Source organism: Podarcis vaucheri, assembly GCF_965113315.1.
Source record: "Podarcis vaucheri genome assembly, chromosome: Z".
In the NCBI taxonomy this organism is placed as follows: domain Eukaryota; kingdom Metazoa; phylum Chordata; class Lepidosauria; order Squamata; family Lacertidae; genus Podarcis; species Podarcis vaucheri.
Window position 1 is genome coordinate 21,767,718 of NC_138758.1, and position 20,861 is coordinate 21,788,578.

General features: G+C 45.0%; 1 protein-coding gene across 4 annotated transcripts in view; it reads right to left on the reverse strand.

The window, feature by feature from the left end:
* The window catches only part of LOC309524077 (connector enhancer of kinase suppressor of ras 2-like), a 320,117-nt gene that overhangs the window by 38,979 nt on the left and 260,277 nt on the right, over window positions 1–20,861 (reverse strand). For all 4 annotated transcript variants that reach the window (XM_082208459.1, XM_082208458.1, XM_082208457.1 and 1 more), the window contains one exon: window positions 15,411–15,459. In XM_082208459.1, the coding sequence (XP_082064585.1) occupies window positions 15,411–15,459 (49 nt within the window). The remainder of the gene's footprint in view (window positions 1–15,410; window positions 15,460–20,861) is intronic.

Here is a 20,861-nt window from a genome sequence, read left to right on the forward strand (position 1 = left end):
ACCTCCCACTTCACAACTACTATTCATTGTTTCAGGGAGCACAATGGGCATGAAGTAACAGTAAAGCAACAAAGTGCTCAGCTCCAAGTCAGAGGACTCTCCCTTTATGAAATGCTGCTCGTATTCCAAGGTAGTGAAGCCTGGGAGGAATAATCCGAAGTTATTATCCCTCCATTGAGATCACTCAGAGGTATCTGAGGTCTTGCAACCACGACACTGCCTGCTACTTGCTTGGCTACAGGATCCTCAAGTGCCCCCATAAGCCTTCTGGGCTACACGTATTAGAAGGAAGAGACCAGTTTGCTGCCCTGCACAGAAACACCTCAGAATGCAGTGAATGCGCTTTCCAACCTGGAGCTGTGCTAAAATCTGACCTCCAGTTTCTCTAAAGTCCCGCCCCCCTTCTGCATGAAAGAACCTTCAATTTGCCTGCCTCAGTATCAGGACACTTCTATTAGAATTCTGGTGGGTGTGGAGTTTTGAGTAATCTCTTATTGTTGCTAAGTGGCCAGGGCCACAAGTGGGATATACACTTTTATTTTCAGGAAGCACTTCTATAACACTCTGCAGCCTCCTTGGGTGCCTGCACTTCCCGACCTGAAACAGCTACTTCCCGTTGTTTTCATCTTGGCTTAGATGAAGGGAGGGCAACCAGGAAGGCTGTAAAGTGCAGGCTGCTGGTGAGATGATTTTTAGAAAGCTAGGAAGGTCATTCACAAACAACACCCTACAGAAGTATGGTAAGCATGACAAAAATTCTGCACCCCACCCATGAAAATTTCAATTATTCTTTTTTTAAAAAACCTGTCCCCTTTCATAATTTTTGAAAGCAATTTCTTTTATTGCTACCTGATGGAGAAAGGTAAGAGAAAAATGCAAGAGAAACTTTCAGAGTGGAGCTATTGCAAACCACTCCCAGAGCACTTCAGAGCATATGCTTAGCCTGGTCTACACACACAGCAGGCACACAGTAGAATGAGGTGGTAGAATGCTGAGGTTGCAAAATGGACTGTACCACTACAGGAGGTGGGCTATATTTTCAAATTGCCCTTGGGGAGTGGGAGTGGGGAGCCCTCCTGCAATTGGAAACTGTCACAAACACCAAATGGACTAGGTAGTACCTATTTTCCCCTGGTGTGTCTTGGAGCATTTAGTTTTTTGAAAGGGGGGATTAAAAATTGGTATCCACACCTGTAGGATGAAATGGTACAACCCAATCTATCACCTCATGATTCCAATCATCGCATTCTGCTACATGTGTAGACTAGTACTAGATTTGCACCCTAAAACTGCAGTCGTGAATATATAATAGATGGAATAACTTGAATCACATGGGATTTGTACCTTTTCATTCTGCAGTAAATCATTCAGACCATGACAGGACTGGTTCCACCCAGTGAGCCCTGAAGGTGGTGCTGTTTGAGTATGCACAGGATATAGATAATTTTTTAATGTATTTTTTATGTTAATTTATCGATATGGTCTTATTATGGATGCAAACCAGTTTGAGATCCTTTGAATAGTAAACTGGTCTATGAACAGATAAAAGAGACAAGAACGTCTTGTTTCCAGTGGGAAGCCAACTGTGTGGCAAGAAATGCTGTTCTGCCCCCACAGGGTTCAGTTATTTAGTGATAGCAAATCTATGTACAGTGGTACTTCGGGTTAAGAACTTAATTCGTTCTGGAGGTCCGTTCTTAACCTGAAACTGTTCTTAACCTGAAGCACCACTTTAGCTAAGGGGCCTCCAGCTGCCACCACGCCTCCGGAGCACGATTTCTGTTCTCATCCTGAAGTAAAGTTCTTACCCCGAAGTTCTATTTCTGGGTTAGTGGAGTCTGTAACCTGAAGCGTCTGTAACCTGAAGCATCTGTAACCCGAGGTACCACTGTACTGTACAGTCATACCTCGGGTTGAATATGCTTCATGTTGAACGTGTCCGAGTTGTGCTCCGCGGCAACCTGGAAGTAACGGAGCGTGTTACTTCCGGGTTTCGTCGCTCGCGCATGCGCAGACGCTCAAAATGACGTCACGTGCATGCACAGAAGTGGCAAAAAGCGACGCGCGCACACGCAGACATGCCAGTGCTAGTTACGTTTGCTTCTGCATGCGAACGGGGCTCCGGAACGGATCCTGTTAGCATCCCGAGGTACCACTGTATTAGTATTAGGTAGAAGGAATACCAATGCTGCCCCTTTAAGGAAAGGTAGTGCATTCCCCCCTTTTTAGACCCCAAGGCAGGTTGGGAAATGTAGGCACAGCAATATTCTACTTTCTGCTGGCTCTGCCAGAGAGCAGGACAATACCTCCTCTTCCTCCTTTGTAATCTAGTGGCAGTCTAGTCACGGCAAACCCTTCGGTTTGTCTGGAGGCGGTTGGAGGATGGATGGCGGCTAACAGATTGAGGTTGAATCCTGACAAGACAGAAGTACTGTTTTTGGGGGACAGGAGGCGGGCAGGTGTGGAGGATTCCCTGGTCCTGAATGGGGTAACTGTGCCCCTGAAGGACCAGGTGCGCAGCCTGGGAGTCATTTTGGACTCACAGCTGTCCATGGAGGCACAGGTCAAATCTGTGTCCAGGGCAGCTGTTTACCAGCTCCATCTGGTACGTAGGCTGAGACCCTATCTGCCTGCGGACTGTCTCGCCAGAGTGGTGCATGCTCTGGTTATCTCCCGCTTGGACTACTGCAATGCACTCTACGTGGGGCTACCTTTGAAGGTGACTCGGAAACTACAACTAATCCAGAATGCGGCAGCTAGACTGGTGACTGGGAGCGGCCGCCGAGACCATATAACACCGGTCTTGAAAGACCTGCATTGGCTCCCAGTACGTTTCCGAGCACAATTCAAAGTGTTGGTGCTGACCTTTAAAGCCCTAAACGGCCTCGGTCCAGTATACCTGAAGGAGCGTCTCCACCCCCATCAGTCTGCCCGGACGCTGAGGTCCAGCGCCGAGGGCCTTCTGGCGGTTCCCTCACTGCGAGAAGCAAAGCTACAGGGAACCAGGCAGAGGGCCTTCTCGGTAGTGGCGCCCGCCCTGTGGAACACCCTTCCAGCAGATGTCAAGGCGATAAACAACTACCTGACATTCAGGAGACATCTTAAGGCAGCCCTGTTCAGGGAAGTTTTTAACGTGTGATATTTTATTGTATTTTTGGTTTTTATGGAAGCCGCCCAGAGTGGCTGGGGAGGCCCAGCCAGATGGGCGGGGTATAAATAATAAATTATTATTATTATTATTATTATTATTCGGTGAACTCACTTCGTCCTTACAGAACTCCACAGAGAACTTCATAAAAAGCTTCTAACCATCTTCATTCAGAGCCACAGAACAGCCTATTGGAATGTGAGTAATATTTCTACACGTGTCTTAATAATCTTCAATAAATCTATGCATGAGAGCGAACTCATTTCGTCCTTTCAGAACTCCACAGAGAACTTCATAAAAAGCTTCTAACCATCTTCATTCAGAGCCATAGAACAGCCTATTGGAATGTGAGTAATATTTCTACACGTGTCTTAATAATCTTCAATAAATCTATGTATGAGAGCTTTGTGGAATTGTGCTAATAGTATCCAGAAAGAGAGAGAAATCAGAACACATGCACACCACAAAGAGATGGCCTTGGGGAGGTAGCAAGCATGCACTGGTTTTCCAAGGCCTTTGCCTGTGACTTTCAACAGGGCACCATGGATGAGTGGATCGGCCCGGCTACATGCCGTTTTTCATTATGTCCTGTGCAATGTGTGCCTTCGTCAATTTTAAACCAACTCGTGTTTTCTACCTGCTTTTCTAGTTTCAAAGTGAAGTTTGCAACCACAAAGGGCTAGAAGAAAGCTGATTTCATTCCCCCCCCCAGTGGAAGCTTCCACATTGCAGCAGAATCAATAAGCAGCAGCGACCGCCCTGCAATCTGTTTGAGTGCACCCTACACAATGCAGTAAATTTCCATGAGCAGGAATTATTTTGAATAAATCAAAATCAGACAGCAGGAGGACGTAGACAATCACATCCAACCTTATCAAGAGCTCATGAATTAACTCATTTTTCAGACTGCAGAGCCACAAGCCACACACACACACAAACAGACACACACAGAGGAAAATGTGCACAGTGCCTGCAGAACCGACACAGGAAGAGCCCTGCTGGGTTAGAATGAAGGCCCATCCAGTCCAGTACCCAACTCCCCACAGATGCCTTTGGGAAGCCCACAAGAGGGGCACCAACACAACCAACCCTCTTCCATTGCTGCTATGAAAAATGGTCATAATTCAGTGGTAGAGCATCAGCTCTGAATGCATTGAGTAATCCAGTTAGAAAGTGATCAGGAAGCAAGAAATGGAAAGAAAACTTTTATCCAAGACCCCAAAGACCTGTTGTTTTGATTCTAATATTGTATTGGACAGTGTTAATTATGCAGGTTCACATTTAGATGTGAAGTGAATCAGATTTGCGCCCCCCATCCCTCTCCCGACCCCCGCTTTAGTAACAGCAATGGTGGGATATGACTGAACAACCTCAGAAACATGAGCGTAGCATGACTGTCACGCCTGAGTCACTGAACCGCAGTGTGTTATGGAAATGGCTCAGGAAGCACATCACTCAGGTGACCACCTTAGCCTCAGAGGATTTGGAGGAAAGCAGTTACTATGAAAGGAGTGGGGAGCCTTTTTTGTGTTTATGCCTTTCTGGGCAAGCTTCCAATGTGCCAGTGGTGGGTGGGTGGTTCATAAATGCTTTTAAATAACTTAAGTTTTATATGGCGTTGGAAAGGAAGGGTCCAGGGTAGAAATTGTATGCAATTACCTGAAGCCATGTCCAGCCTTTCTAGTTAAATGAACTCAGAAGGATCGGGAAAGACCTCCTCTGCCCGGGACTCTGGAATGCTGCTGCCAGATCACAGAGCCATAGAATTGTAGAGTTGGAAGGGATCATGAGGGTCATCTAGTCCAACCCCCCTGCAATGCAGGAATCTTTTGCCCAACATGGGGCTCAAATGCAACCTTGAGATTAAGATGGCCCAGTGGCCTGACTCAGTATGAGACAGTTTCAGATCAACTAGTGTGATGTAGTGGCTAGAGCATTGCACTAAGACACAGGAAACTAGGATTCAAATCACTAGGTCATTCTGGGCCAGTCTCTCTCTCTTAGACTAACCTATCACAGAATAACCGTGATCATAAAATCATGTACACCACTTTTGAGTGTACTTTGAAAATGCACATCCTTCTATGTGACATCTGGGGGATGAGAGCCTGCTCCAAATTCTATCTGCCTTTTTGGTTAACTGCAGATCTGTGCAACTTATACAAGTTGGCGGTTCACAATACATTCATGGAAAAGACCAGTTCAAAGGGATTTCATGGTACAGCCCAACACAGCTCCCTTTCCAACTTTGGCAAGTAAGAACACTTGAAAGTGGAATTATCCAAAGTAAATGCAACATTTGGAACATCTGTGAGATGGTTTCCTTGTGGTGTAAAAGATTTGTACCCAAGAAAAAATAAGCTCTATTGGAACCAATTGAAGGATTTCTATTCAAAGGAACAAAGGCACACCCCTCTCTGGTTTGTTGTAAAAGACTCTGAAGATGATGGTGAACAGGCCAGCAAAAGAGATCAGAGAAAGCAGAAGGGATTAGTATGTCTAAAAATAGGAGTCAATCAGCCTCATTCTTCTTGTTTTCCTTCCTGCACACTGAATTATATTGTTCAAGGGAACATAATTAAGGAGGACTTTCTGGGGATGATAGAGGAGTCTAAGCAAGTTCATTGAGCTGTGAGTTAGGAAAATGCATGGGAAATTATTTTAAAAAGCAACCACTGTACAGTACAGCATGATGGTCATTATGCAAGGGAAGGGCATATGCCTTGGACATACGTGGTCCCATTTCTTGCACCTCCAGCTACTGGAGCTCAAATAGCAGAACACTGAAAGACCACACCTCGGAGAGTTGCTAACTGTCAGTAGGTGTGGAAGAGACATTCAGTTTCGTTTGCATTTTAATGAGAAGCTACCTAATTCACAATACTGAACCAATGTGCAAACTAAAACTCAGCTGTCCTTCAAAATCCACACTTCTCTGAATTTGGCAATGCAGTTTTCCAACCAATCAATATGCATAAAAGTGCATTTATTAGGGGAAAGGATATATGTTAGTGAAAGTAACATACATAAATCCATTATGTTAGGGAAAATAACTTGCAACAATTGTAATAAACTAGGTGGGCCAATGGTCTGAATTCAGTATAATCTAGCTTCATACTGGCATAAAAGAACTCACGGTATCAAACTGCTCTAGAAAACAGGAAGGGGTGTGTATCTGAATGCGAGATAGAACAGTCTACTTTATGGCTCCTTCTAAACCACAGCAAGTAGTACGTTATCAGTGCCTCCAATGCAGGATGTTGAGTGTGTGGTTTTGGTTCACACACGGTTTAGTTCCACTGGCATCATTTACTCCTCTCCCCTCTCCCACATAGAGAACTACGTAAATGGACTAGGGCTGGAAAAATAAGTATGCTAAGTACTCTGCTGGGTATGGGCCAGTCATAGAGGGGACATGTTGCTGTTATGACATTTAGCTGGAATTTCCCAAAGTGACGGAGCACCCATTTTGCACCTCAAATGCTTGCTTTACAACTTTTCTCTTGCATTGCTCAACAGAAAATGTGTATTTGATTACTGATGGGTCTAAGCTGTAATGAGCCATCTTTTGAGACATCTTCATGGCTGCCAGACTATTTTTCTTGTCAGCTTTAAAATCCTAAATCAAGGGCAGCTTAGGCTGCTGAGCTACAACTCCCATCAGTCCCAGCCAGGACAGCCAATGGTCAGGGTTGACTGGAGTTGTATGTCAGCAACATCTGGAAGGCTGCAGCTTAGCCATCCCTGTCATGGCCAACCTGGGTCCCCAATATTTCAAGGAGCATTTTCTCTACTGTGCTCCTTTCACACTCACCATGGCCACTCAGATCTAACTAGAAAGACCCGTTCTGGGAACCATCAACAGAAGATGCTAGACTATCTCAGCAAGGAGGTGGTGGCCCCTATTCTTTGAGGGGTGAGAGACTCTGTGTTGGCCAGCAGGCAATGGTAGGGTTGCCATATTTCAAAAGCCCGAATGTTTTTGAGCAAATATTAGGGGAAACTGGGCAATACACACATTAGTGAAAATAACATTCAAAAATAGTAGGGAATATTGCTTGCAAAAATGTGTATATTAGAATAAATGAATAGTAAAATCCTAACTAATTTTCATGAGGACCCTTTTTTAAAGCAAGCTGGTATAGAAATGTGCTGAACACAAGACTGAGAATGGTGTGAGTTATAGTCCAAAACATCTGGAGGGCACAGATTGCCAGAATGGTTTATCAGTCAATTCCTCTTCCCAGGGAGCTCTGGGAATTGCAGTTCTGTGAGAGGAATAGGTCTCCTAACAACTCACAGTACCCCTAGCACATGCCAGTCCCCAGAGTTCCTTGGGGGAAGACATGACTACTGAAGTTGCATCATGGTACTTTCAATGTATGGTGTGGGTGTCATTTAGCAGCAGTCACACGCAAGCTGCATGGTTTTCATCAGGACCGCAGTGGGGAGTAGTACAAAGGGTTATTCCCCGTTTCCAGACACACTGCCATCCTAAGGAAAATGCTGCCCTCACACCTGCTAGTAATTGCTTTGCGGGGAAAACTTAGATGCAGCTGAAAGTGATGCACAGAAGTCCCAAATGCAAAACAAGCACAGAGAAAGCCAATGAACGTGACACACAATCTTCCCTTATGATCAGATAAGTGATGATTTTTAATGTCTCGCAATGTTTGGCTGAGGCAGCTAAGGAAGATAGTAATTCATAAGGGGCTAAGAGGAAAGAAAATAAATAAATAAACATTATTTGTCAATCTCTTATCCACAGGCTTCACAATTTCCTACAGTGCCTCTATCAAATCGCATAATCATAACTCAGTATGCACAGCAAGAATGGCAAAGCTTTTTTATTATTATTCTGATACGTTCTTCGTGCAATTCTGAAAACCATTCATTGAAGTTCTACAGATATCAATGAGCTGAGCTCGGACTGTTCTGGAGTAAGCCACTCAAGGACATAGATGTGCTTAGCATTTCCCCCCTGACATTGTTAAATCTAGGCACAGGGCAAGGGAACGAATTAATGTCTGCACTGTGTTTGAGCCCTTTCCTGTGCTGTTTCTACACTAAAACATTTCCACAATGACTGCTCCCCGCATAAAACGGGGGGGGGGCGACCTTTGCGTGGATGCGTGCAGCCCCTGGATCTGGAGCGGCTCCATCAGCATAGGCTTGGCTTTGCCTTCCCTCAGGTGGGATCCCTGGAGGTCTCCGCCTACCCCAGTCAGTTGTCCAATCCCACCTGGGGGAAGCGTTGCCAAAGAGATCAGGCCAGGTAGGGGAGGGATTACCTGCCCACAAAATAGAGGGAGGATCTTACCTGGGTATCCTCACTTGGCTCCAGAGCTTCTCCCACCCTACCCACCCTCAGTTAATGCCTTATTTTGCAGGTTAACTTTTCTTCACAGGTATGCGGGCGCTGCTACGTTAAGGTCGCTGTTAAGGGCCGGAAAGGAATTTCCCTGCATTGGCAGGTTTCGCCTTTCCCGTAGCAAAATATCACAACTTTGGCGGTATCAGGCCTTGGGCGGAATCCTTTTGTCCATCTTCCTCTTTGCAGCAGCAATACCAGGGTTCCCCGTTAAAGGGGTTTCTGAAGGGAGGCTTTGACCGTATGCCAAAAGGTCGTCATTGCTCTCCTCTGCGGTGGCGGCGTAACGGGGGCGGCCATCTCTGCTTGAACATATGTTCTCCAGAGCCGGCCCATCCCCCACACAAACACTGGATAACCCTGATGCTCCCTAGGTCCCCGGCTGGGGACCGGGGAGGGAGAACGCCCAATGCCTGAGCCAAGGTCTACCCACATTTGAAATTTAATAAAGTTGTGGCCAATTTAATCCCATAGCACGTTGTCTTGAGTCGTTATTCCACATGACGGGAGGGGGGGCGCTCGGGATCTGGGGACTCCGCCTGTCCGCGCAATGATGCTCACAGCCTCTCATGGTGTAGAAACATCCATACCTTGCTGCTATAAGCAAAGTTGCATCTCCCTCCTGCAGCTAATGATGGGGAAGATTTGATTCATTTCGCACTTAAAGGCAAATCTACATAATTCACACTATTCTAAACAACATGTGATTAGAAACTTAGCCATCCTTTTAAATTTGTGCTTCTCAAACCTTTGCAGTGCAGTTCACCAGCCAAGTAATACCCACAAAAATGCATGTATTTAGGTGAAGTGTGTATAAAAATGCAGATACTATTTAAAAATACACCTTGTTAGGGACATTACTTTGCAAAAAAATGTGTGTATTAGGGGGAAACTGAATACAAACGTGTATATTCGGAGAAATTCGCTGATGACTTTTCATGGGGAATTAAAAAAAAAAAAAAGGCTTTGCAAACTGCTGTAGAAATGTGGAAAACTATACTAAAGATTGGAAAAAATGAGAAATGGCAAGCAATCAAAACTGACTGATTTGTTCATCCCTATCTGCAGTTGCATTTTCTTGCTCTCTCTGTTTTTAAATAGGGACTTATAATAATGGATTTCAATGTGACTTGCAGTTTTGCTCTATAAACCCGTTCCCTGCAACTTCAGGTGAAGAACCAGCTGCTTCCCATTACAGGAGTAAAGGTAAAGGTAAAGGGACCCCTGACCATTAGGTCCAGTCCTGACCAACTGTGGGGTTGCAGTGCTCATCTCAGTTTATTGGCCGAGGGAGCCTGGGTACAGCTTCCGGGTCATGTGGCCAGCATGACTAAGCCACTTCTGGCAAACCAGAGCAGCGCATGGAAACACTGTTTACCCTCCCACCGGAGCAGTACCTATTTATCTACTTGTACTTTGACGTGCTTTCAAACTGCTAGGTTGGCAGGAGCAGGGACCAAGCAATGGGAGCTCACCCCGTTGCAGGGATTCAAACCGCCGACCTTCTGATCGGCAAGTCCAAGGCTCTGTGGTTTAACCCACAGCACCACCAGTGTCCCATTAGTCCTGGAATAAAGGGGATTAAAGAGATCTTTGCTTACCTCATCTCCCCCAGAAGAGAGTGACTGGCTGAAATTAAGAGCTTTCTATTTCTTGCTCAATTCAGAATTTGGCTTAAATCTATCAAGCACTTGCTGACCTAATGAAAACAGTTCATTTGTTACAGTCTTTAAAATCTTCTTAACCAATAGTTTGATTCCTTCATAAAACCCTCCACTGACTCCAATAAGTTTCCCAAGTAGTTTAGACCTACAGGCAATGTTTACGGAATCTTAACGGATCACTTCCTAAGCTGTAACTTAAAAAAAGCAAGCAGTAGCACAACCTATTATCTGTCTGGAAGCTGAATCTGCATCTATAAATGACAAAATTTACTCTCGGATGCAAGAGATTACTCATCCCCTGTCAAAAGCCACACAAATCAAGTCTGAAGAAAATGAATGCTATCAGCAGCTGCGCTCAAAGTTTGTGCCTTGTTTGAAATCCTGAATGCCTACCTAATTGCGCACTTTGCTACACAATGTTGCTCTCGATTACTTAGAATGGAGTTTAAAATGCAAGACGTGCACTGCAAAGCCAATGGAACTGCCAGGCCTTCTGTTCAGAGTATTTGGCGGTTCAGCTAATTACCCCACGTTCACTCCATGAAGAATAGCCCAGAGGAAGGGGGGGGGGAACCCCATAAAACTCTTAGCAGACTCCTGGCAAGCAGCAATAACATCTCATGAACACTCCCCCCCCCTTGCTCTGACTCTTCCCAACAGCATCTGGACGTGCATATTCAAGGGGCTGGATTAGATACCCAGGGTAACCACAGGGAAATGCCTCAGCAAAGCCAATCCAAAAAGCAAGGGGGAGAGATCTGGCAGAATGGTCATCTTAAACAGCTGCACTGTTTTAAATTGATGGATCCAGCTTTTTGTCGGCTTTGGGGCTTGTATCCAAAGCAGTGCTAAATCTCTTGCTCTCTTAATGCAACAATTAACCTTTACACAATGAAACTCCTCCCCTCTCCTCCTTTTACAGCCCCCTCCATTTGTTCTGAGGGTCCCCCCCCCACGCTCTGCAGCAGATTTGTGGAGGGTGCAGGTTGCATATGGGACGGAGAAGGGGGGGAAAGGTTATGTTGCACTATCATAAATCCTTGCAGTAATGGAATGAGGGTGCTGGGCTGGAGGGTGCCTCATTCTTCCTGACACTCAACCGAGGCAAGCCCTACTTCGGGGTTTCTGTCCTTGGTAAACCACAAACTCTATTTTGCTGCATAAAGAGGCACCGTTGATGCTTTTAAAACATCCCACTAGTGCACAAACACACACAGTGGAGTTCCTTTCAGTTCCAGATCCCTTGTCCAGATCTCTAGAACTTAAACCTGAGGAGCAAGGGGAGAATATCTCCCATAGCTCAAGTGCACCATCTCCAGGCAAAAGCATATATGTGGACACAAAATGGCAGCACCCTTTCCCTTCAAACTCCTTTGCCGCCTCGCCAGAGAGTAAAATGTGGCTGAATGTGGGTTTGAATTGCAGCTCTTCTATTAGAAGTACAACCAGCTGAATCTACTGTCAGGGAAAATGGGGGGGGGGGGGAGAGAGAGAGAGAGAGAGAGAGAGAGAGAGAGATAGATAATATTCTCCTCTCTCATAAAACCAGGACCCAGAGCCATTCAACAAAGTAGAATGGCAGGAGGTTCTGCAGAGACAAAAAGAAGCAGGCCACCACACAGTCATTGTTAAACTATGGAATTTGCTACCACATGCATACATAGGACTGCAGATATACAATTTCCCCCTCTATTTTTATCCAGGCAATATTGCATAGTACGTGAGAAGTTCCTCAGCCAGGAACAGGAGAGAGGACACATTGGAAGTTAAGTGCTCCTCTCTCCTTCCATGCCAAGTGGTCCTAACTGCAGAACTATGCCTTGGCCACCCCTTGGTGCTGGACATGCTGCACTGGAGATGGATCCCATGGGTGGCATCCGCTTGAACAATGGAAATTTGATTGCACAAGTAGGACTTACATTTGCTCTACTCATCCTCTTGACCTGCTCTGTGGCCTGGCAAGCTAGGGAATGCAGCAAACTGAAGTTACCCCGGAAAGAAACAAGCTGAATTAGTGCCCTTTTGCAGCAGAAGGATCAGCAGCAGCCTAATCACTGCAAACACCTGTGCTGCAAGAGGCTGCTCTACTTAAAGGGGCCCACCCTTCCCTAGTAGTCTCCTACTGTAACAGGGTGGGGAAGGGACAGGTCTTCCATGGGACTGTGGAATCAGTGCAACATCCTCAGGCTGGGGGGTCACCGGTCCCACAGGGTCATTGGGGAGCAGTTTCTTGTTGACTGCCCCTGCAGTGCCTTTCCCTTTCAGGTTTGGAGTCCTTGCTTCCATCACCTGATGAAGGGGACTCCTGGTCCCTGGTTATGTCCCTAGTCACAGCAAAAAAGAGTCTCCCTACTCTCCAGGAAAGATTTTAGTGGCATGTAGGGTGCAGGTCTGGAACTCTGCCACATGAACAGGAGTCTGCTCCCCCTGCATTGGACCTCACCCTGTGATTTGAGGGAAGAACTGAATGCAGTCGAGGATATGTGAGCCTCCGAGTATATGGTATAGGAGAGATGAGGTGGAGAAACAGGAGCCATACCACAAGATGCTGCCCAGACTTGGCTACAGCACTGCTTTCCTTCTACCTAGCAAACCTTTCCCCTCCACAATGAATACAATTCCCATTAGGTACATCTACTAGATACAGCTTGGGGCATTTCCTCTCAAAAGGGATTGTGCAGATCTGGAGAGGATATGGAAAAGGGAGACAATCAGGAGATGGGGGTGGAGCGCCCATGCAAATAAATCTTAAGTTAGGGTAGGGTTTCCCAAACTTGGGTTGCCAGCTGTTGTTGGACTACAACCCCCATCATCCCCAACTACTGGTCCTGCTATCTAGGGATGGTGGGATTTGTAGTCCAACAACAGCTAGAGACCCAAGTTTGGGAAGTTCTGGGTTAGGGAACTTTGTATGGGGGTGGGTGGGAAACATGGATTACTAGGAAGAAACAGAAATTTGAAGAATCCTGAATGGTGCAATGATAGGAACAGGCAGAAATATATTTTTTTCTGATTCCTGATGCTCTAACTCAGACTAACCTACTGTTGGCAGTAGATTGGGGGAGACGGGGAGCAAGAGGGAGCATGCAGCTCACAATTAACCAGAAAAAGAAACACATTCCTTCTTACAGCAAACTCAGGTTGTAGGTGTCATCAGGATTTTAACCAACATGGGGCCACTGAGAAACAAGTGGTGGTGGGGAATACTAGTACAGTCATACCTCGGGTTGCAGTAGCTTCGAGATGAATATTTTCGGGTTGTGCTCCGTGGCGACCCAGAAGTAATGGAGCACGTTACTTCCGGGTTTCGCCGCTCGTGCATGTGCTCAAAATGACCTCACGCGCATGCACGGAAGCGGCAAAACACGATCCCCACATGCGCAAACGCATCTTACGTTTACTTCAGGATGCGAATGGGGCTCCGGTACGGATCCTGTTCGTATCCAGATGTACCACTATATAGTTGAATGAACTCTGAGGTTTGTAGAAGTTCAAAAAATTGCTCTGGGAAGCCTGACCCAACCCACAGCAACCCAGGGCTGCTCCACTTGGCTTCTGCCAAGCCTGGACCCTCTCAAATTGGCCTGATTCAGTTTGGGATTGGGAGTGAATCCAGTGCACAGCCATACTGGTGGCTTTAGAATGTAGAATGACAGTTGGAAAAGAAAAGAAAAACACAGGGGGGAAAACACAGAATTGGGCAGAGTGTGGAATGTGCAGCTCAGAGGGAATGGATGGCCAGATCTCTGAACAGCAGCTTTTATTTTAGGAGGGAGGACACACTGCACCCATTCTGATGCATGCCACATCTGTTAAGGTGTGCCAGCAGAATGGAGCTTCCATGTTCAGAAGCAGTTAGCATCCATCTATCTCAATAGACAATGCACCTCTGGGGGTGAAGTCAAAGCACTGTGCTAACAGCACTGAAGTGACCTCCTTGGGGCGCAAGCCTGGACAGTGTGTATGAAGGTCCTAGCCTGCCCAGATAACAAGACCCCTCCCCTCGGCCTCACTGATGTGGTCCAAAGGAAAGGAAACCAATACATCTGGCACCAGTTTGGCTGCAGGAGTTGCCCAAAGGAGGCATACAAGGTGCCATCCAACTGTCTTAGGGACTCCACTCTAGATTTGCTTAGGGTTTACTCCATAACATCTTCTTCTCCTGGAGATGTCCTATAAGGCAGCAGAGGTTTAAGATCAGAGTTTACCTGCTCCTAGAAAGGTTACCTTCCCAGGCTGACAATCCACATCTGCCCCTCACTTCTCTCTATGGCACGTGCCTTCGTGACCGTTGAACCCACTATTGGTCTTGTCCGCTCAATCTGCCAGAGCCTGTCTTCACGTGCAGGGAAATTCCCAAAATCACCGAGAGTTTGAGACCTAGCTGCTACCCTTACCTGGTTTAGACAGCCTATTGAAGCAGTTTCCTGGGGTGTGGCTGCTGTGGCACACTGACAACATCCAGGAGCCACAGCTGAGAGCTGAGTGCACACTGGGGACCAAAGGTGGACCAACTACCTCAGAAGGAACACGTGTCCCCCACCAGAGGTACCACCCCTAATTCCCCACACACCCATCAGAAGCAGTATTCAGAAGCAGAATATCTCTGATTAACAGATAATGGGGACAAACAAAAAGGGAGCTGCTATACCCATGGGCTTGTATCCAATGCATCACTAAGTAACTTGTTCAATTACAAAATGATTTATGCCTGCACAACCAGACTTTTGCCCCTCTCCACACTGCAGCATGCCACCTAAATCTGTTCTGGGTTTCCCCCAAGCCTCCTGGAGCAGATATGAGGAGGGTGCAGGGCGTGGATGGAGAAGAAGGGGGAAAATTGAATTGCACAAGGGCAAATTATCATGCTAATGGAACAAGTGCATTGGATACTGCCCATTCTGCCCATTCTTCAAAAGTTTTCGCTGTTGGGAACAAAAAGCTTCGCTTGATTGCTCTCTGGTGCAAGTAATACAGCTAAGCATTTCTTATATACTCAAGGAATGGCATGGCTTACAAATCCATCATTTCAGAAGTACATTGCAGGGTGATAAGCTGGGGGGGGAAAAATCTACATTAGCCTTTACTTGAAAAACAACACACATAACACTGGATTGTCAGATGTGCCCACCAGCATAGACACAAATTTAGAGACAACTCTATATTATCAACACATAGCAATGAATGATTTCTCTTAGGATAGGACAGTCATTTAGCAAGGAATTACCTTCCTCATGGATGTGCCTCCTTGTCGCTCAGTGGCAGAACTCACATACCTGCAGAGAGATTGAGGGGAAAGGAAGAGTCTATAACTTCAGACAAATACAATCTGAATGAATAATAAATATGGTTTATTTGCTCAGTGACTGCCTGATTTACTTGCCTGCCTGAGCATGGGGCTTATTCACCTAGCACGTCTCTCTTACACACAGACGTTGATCCGAAGACGGATCAATGAATAAGTAGGTAGTTCTTAGACCTGCTCAGTAAGAGCCACACAAACAATGGCTCCCCCAAATCAAAGAAGAACAGGGTCATTCAAAGTCTTCTGAGCTATTTAATACAACGTGCGTTGATTTGGTCTGTAAAGAAGATTGCGAAATCAGGGAAAAGTCTGCTCAAAATGCTAGCTTTAAGAAAAGCTTGGCGGAGAGGGAGATCAGCCTAAGAAAATGTAACTGGTTCATGGGAAAGCATCTGCTTTAGCAATCCTCAAAGCTGATTAGCTGATCTCTATTAATGCTAGCATTAGGGGCTGGGGGTTGGGAATGAGAAGGTGGAAAACAAGTGTCTCCAGAAAGAATTGAAGCCAATCTGACATAGTTAGGAACGTGGAAAGCTGCATTGGTACTGAATCAGACCCACTGGTCTATCTAATTCAGCACTCTCTACTCTGACAGGTTTCCAAGTCCTGCCTGGAGATGCTACAGTTTGAACCTTGGAACCTCTAGGTGTAAATAATATGCTCTACTAATGAACTATGGCTCTTCTGTAGGAATTAGAAGTGTCATAGTTCAGTGATACAGCATCGTCCTTTATGCAAAGTTTCAGACCCTGGCATTTTCACAGAGGGATAGTAATGTCCTCCACCTGAAACCTTGGATGACCTCTGCAAGCCACCACAGATCAGGTGTGGGGAACCTTTGGCCCTCTTGATGTTGCTGAACTACAACTCTCATCAGTCCCATCAAGCACAGCCAATTGCCAGGGTTGATGAGAATTGCAGTTCAGTAACATCTGGAGAGCCAAAGGTTTCCCATACTTGTCATGGTCAATACAGAGCTAGATGAACCAAAGGTCTGACTCAGCATAAGGCAGCTTTCCATTGAGTAAATTTCTTCAACTCCCTCTTGTATTGCACCATGAGTTTGCTTCCTCTTAAGCCTCTGTCCCACTCCTGAATTCCAGTTTCACTAGTATTCCTGAAGTTAATTCCACAGAGTGTGGTCAGTTTGTTGTGGCTTTCAGTTCTTTTGCATGTATATGTTAGTAAAACCCTACAAGAAAGCAATCCTAATGCAAACCTATATATAATTGCTTCACAATTCTTTTTGGTGTGGTGTTTTACTTCATGTGCAGTATGTACTCCTACCAAACTAATTTTGACAGAACTATACATATATATGATGGCACAGATTGCCCTTTTGCAGGGTTTTACCGTGATGCACACATGAGGAACACATAGAGTGTGGGAAATTGTTCTATATAAGAGCCAGAAATTAAAAACAAAAACAAGCCAGATTACTGGAGGATTCCTAAAGCATTGGTTCTATTTTGGAAAGGGGACTAGTCAGTTTGGAACTCCAAAATCCACAGGGAGTTTTGGATGTGGAGAATTTTGCAAGCATCCCAACACAGTTCTACTGTGAACCTAAGCAGATTTGACCAGGTAAACCTGAATTGGAGACAGGGAAAGGCAATTCTGACAATTTTGGTTTCCTTCAGTTTTGTTTTTTTCCATTCTTAAATTCAGTTCGCCACATTTCCAGATTAGTTCATATTTTTCTTCAGCATATTAGTGTCCATTTTTCCTAATAAGCACACATTTGTATGCATTTCCCCCAATGAACACATTTTTGCAAAGCAATCTTCCCTAATATATGCATGCTTTTTGGTATACTTGTTGGCTGGAGATCTACATTACAAGATTCAGAGATGGCTGTGTTTCAGTCCACATATTGTTTTGTAATGTGTGAATTAGGTAAGTTCGCCTTTAAATGTAAACATTTCTATTTTCTCATCCATCCTAGTGGGAGGCCCCATGCAGCCACATTTGCAGACCTTTCTAAACAAGAAGATATACAGGGAAATAAGTGAAACAAACATACAGATAAATCCTCCAACATGGTTCGGCTCTCTCCTTTTCATTCTAGCAAATTCTCTCTGTCTGAGTCTCTGGCTATTTATAGCAGAATCCTTCCTAATATGAGCATCTTGCGCCTTTCTGCCCCTCAAGTAATTAAGAGTTCAGTTATAATAAATATCTGCAAATTGGTGCTTGTCCAAGGGAAAGCTATTACTGAAGTTGCAACACCAATGGTGTTGAAATAGATGGCTTTTCATGCTTCCCAAAATGAAAGTCTCTAAGTTGATCCCTCTTAAACATTTCAGATCATTTGTATTCTCGAGGCTAATTCAGTGTAATGCAAAAATGGCAAGCTTGTTTCTAAAGGCTTTATCTGTACTGCAAACATTGGAATGGAACTCTGGACAGAATGCCCTCCGAGACAGAGACAGATTTAGGGCAACACAAGTGGTTCCCCCACACAGGATGCAGAGGCCAAGGGGATTTCTTTCTGCCTCCTTCCCAAAGCCTAGTGAGGGCTCTGACAGAGTCCTCCAGCCTTCTTCCCAAAACCTAGTTAGTACTTGCCTAGTTTTGGGAAGGAGACAAGGGGCTTTAGGACTATGCCAGAGCCTGGTGCCTGCTTCCCAAAGCCTGGTGTCTTCCTTACCCAGCTTTGGGAAGGTGCCACATGGGCTAGCGGGCAGGGGTTGTCATATTTTGGCCTCTTGCAGGGCGCCATATTACCAAGGTGTGCCACTAATGAAGGGAGAGTATTAGGTGGAAGAAATGCCACATCCCACTATGTAGGGGTGGGGATTAGATTCAGTTCAGTCTAAAGGCAAATCTACATAATTCACACTTTCCAATACAAAGTCCAAACCAAAATATAAGCATCCCTTGAAATTCATACATTTTTGAATTTTGGAATGCAGTTCTCCAGCCATTCAATATATACAAAAATGCACGTTGCCTGGGTAAAGTGTGCATTAAAATGCAAATGTTAGTGACATACAAAAATACACTAGTGAAAACCGCTGTGGAAAAATAGGGATTTTAGGTAAAATTGCTTTGCAAATATATAAATAATAGGCAGAACACCACTGTTCACTTTATTACTGAAGTTGCAGAACAGCATTCAAGCAGGTACATTAGAAGAAATTTGCACTAAAATGCTGATAAATTTTCACGAGGACTTAAAAGAAAAAAGAATTTGCAAAGTCGTTGAAATGTGGAGAAGTGAAGAATCTTCTGGAGTTTTGTTTAAGAAATCCAAGATTACATGCACAAGCTTTGGCCTGAATGATCCTATTTCAAACTGCCCATAAGGTTACTAAAAGTTTTTGTACAATCCTGCCAGGGTGTTTTCTCTCCCTTGTTTCTGGAACCGCTGATCTGACCCATCTGGAATCTGTCAGTTTCAATGCTCAACCTCATTTTTTACAATCAGCACACAGCTGCCCTTCTGACTGGACAAAAGCCTGCTGAGGCAAAGGTTTACTGCATGTCACGAAACTGGAATAACACGAATCTTTTCTTTTTCTTTTTGTGTGTGGGGAGCAGGATTTTTCTCTCTCTCTCTCTCTGCAAACTTCCAAGTAAAGAAATGGGTATGCTTGGCTAACAGACTGCTGAAAGGTCTAATCATTTGGAAAATGAGAATGTATCCATGAACAGTTTCGAACACAGTGTTTTTCCCTACTTGGAGAGCACATCCATGCAGGAAGTGTAAGCCTCGAATAAAACAAAGAGATCATACAGGTAGACACAACAAAACACATGCTTCTGCAAAAAAATATGGTGGAAACATTTTGTTCATTTTGTAATGCGTGTGTAGAAAACACCAGTGATCTTTTTTTGGATTCATAAAACCATCACTCGAATTGTCACATGCATGATGATTTGCATGTGGCATTCATACACTTTAATCCCCATCTAGGCAGAACAGGTCAGATGGTCCTGAGAGCCTCTAGCAAATAAATATGTGAATATTGAAGATATTAATATTGTGCATATGGAAGCAAATCAGATGAATAAAAATGGACTCTTCTTTGAAATATTTTTTCCCCAGTTCAGTCATATGCTTCACAAGTTTTACTGCAGAACTTAACTTTAAAACAACTTGAAACAAACAAATTTACATTCAGATAGATGCATAATTTGTGTACTTGTCCAGGTATAAGGCACTTTACAAAACATATTGCATCCGGAGCTAAAAACCAAAGCTCTGTCTCTTATCCATTCCAGCTTCCTGAAGAGAGATTAGTATTTCCATTCCCTTCAGTAGCTTGAGAACGAAGATCCATTCCACCCATGATGGAAACCCACAGATTAGCATATGCATAGACTTGTAATACAATCCTTTTTGTGTGATTCTGAGCTCATCCCCTTGTGAGTGAGGCACAGAGATACAGCCCCCCTTAATGATTAATGTTAGGTTCTCTCTTCAACTCTTCTTTAGCTTCAATGGAAATTCCCATGCCGTGCTTCACAGTATACGTATAGACACTTTGGAGTTATTTCCCATTTCAATGTACATTAAACAATTATACTTAACAACTGACATATATGTTCCTCGCCTTCCAAGATCTTGCCTTTCTGAAATTACCTGGATTTGTTTTTGAAGCAGGATCACAACGCATTAGAAATTGGATACTGGTCCTCTGAGAATGCTTATGTCTCTTGTAAAGAATCAGAGTTTCCAATCCTAGACTCTCGTGCTGGAGCCCAGAAATCTTATTACCTACATGAGGGCTGTGGGCCCCTCCAGTCCCCTCTGTCTGGCCTTTGGGACTTTCCCCAGAGCACACCTCTCTCTGGGCCTGCTTTGCACCCTACTTGAGTGTTCTTGCCTGGCAAGAGCATGTCACTTGAACTCTGATCATGCTTCCTGCTTATCTGAATGTTATTCTGAGTGTGTGTAGAAACAGGCCTAGTGTACAAAGGTAAAATCAACATTTGTGCCGTGCCTCTTCTGGCCTCGCTTTCTGCTGGCATTGGGCCCTCAGAAGGTAGCCTAGAAAGGAATGTGGCCATTTGGCTGAAAAGGACCCCCAGCCTACTCCATGGCAGCCAGAGGAATGGAGAGCCTGATCTTTGTTGTGTTACAGCACCATCACCGCAGGTGCCTCGGTTTAGTGGTGCTGCATCTTCTAGGAAGGTGAAAGGTTCCCCATCTCTGTGCTAGGTCAAGCAATGGTTGCATAAGACCAAGACATTGCCATGGTGGTTAGCGGGGAGGCTTTTCAGAGTTCAGAACTGGAGCATCCTGGGATGGGCTCACAGCATCTGACCTGAACTTTGGATCATGTGATGGAGCCTGGACATTCTTAGGTTCCCCGACATCCACATATTCCACTCGAGCAACAGAAGCTGCTTTGAAATCATGGATCA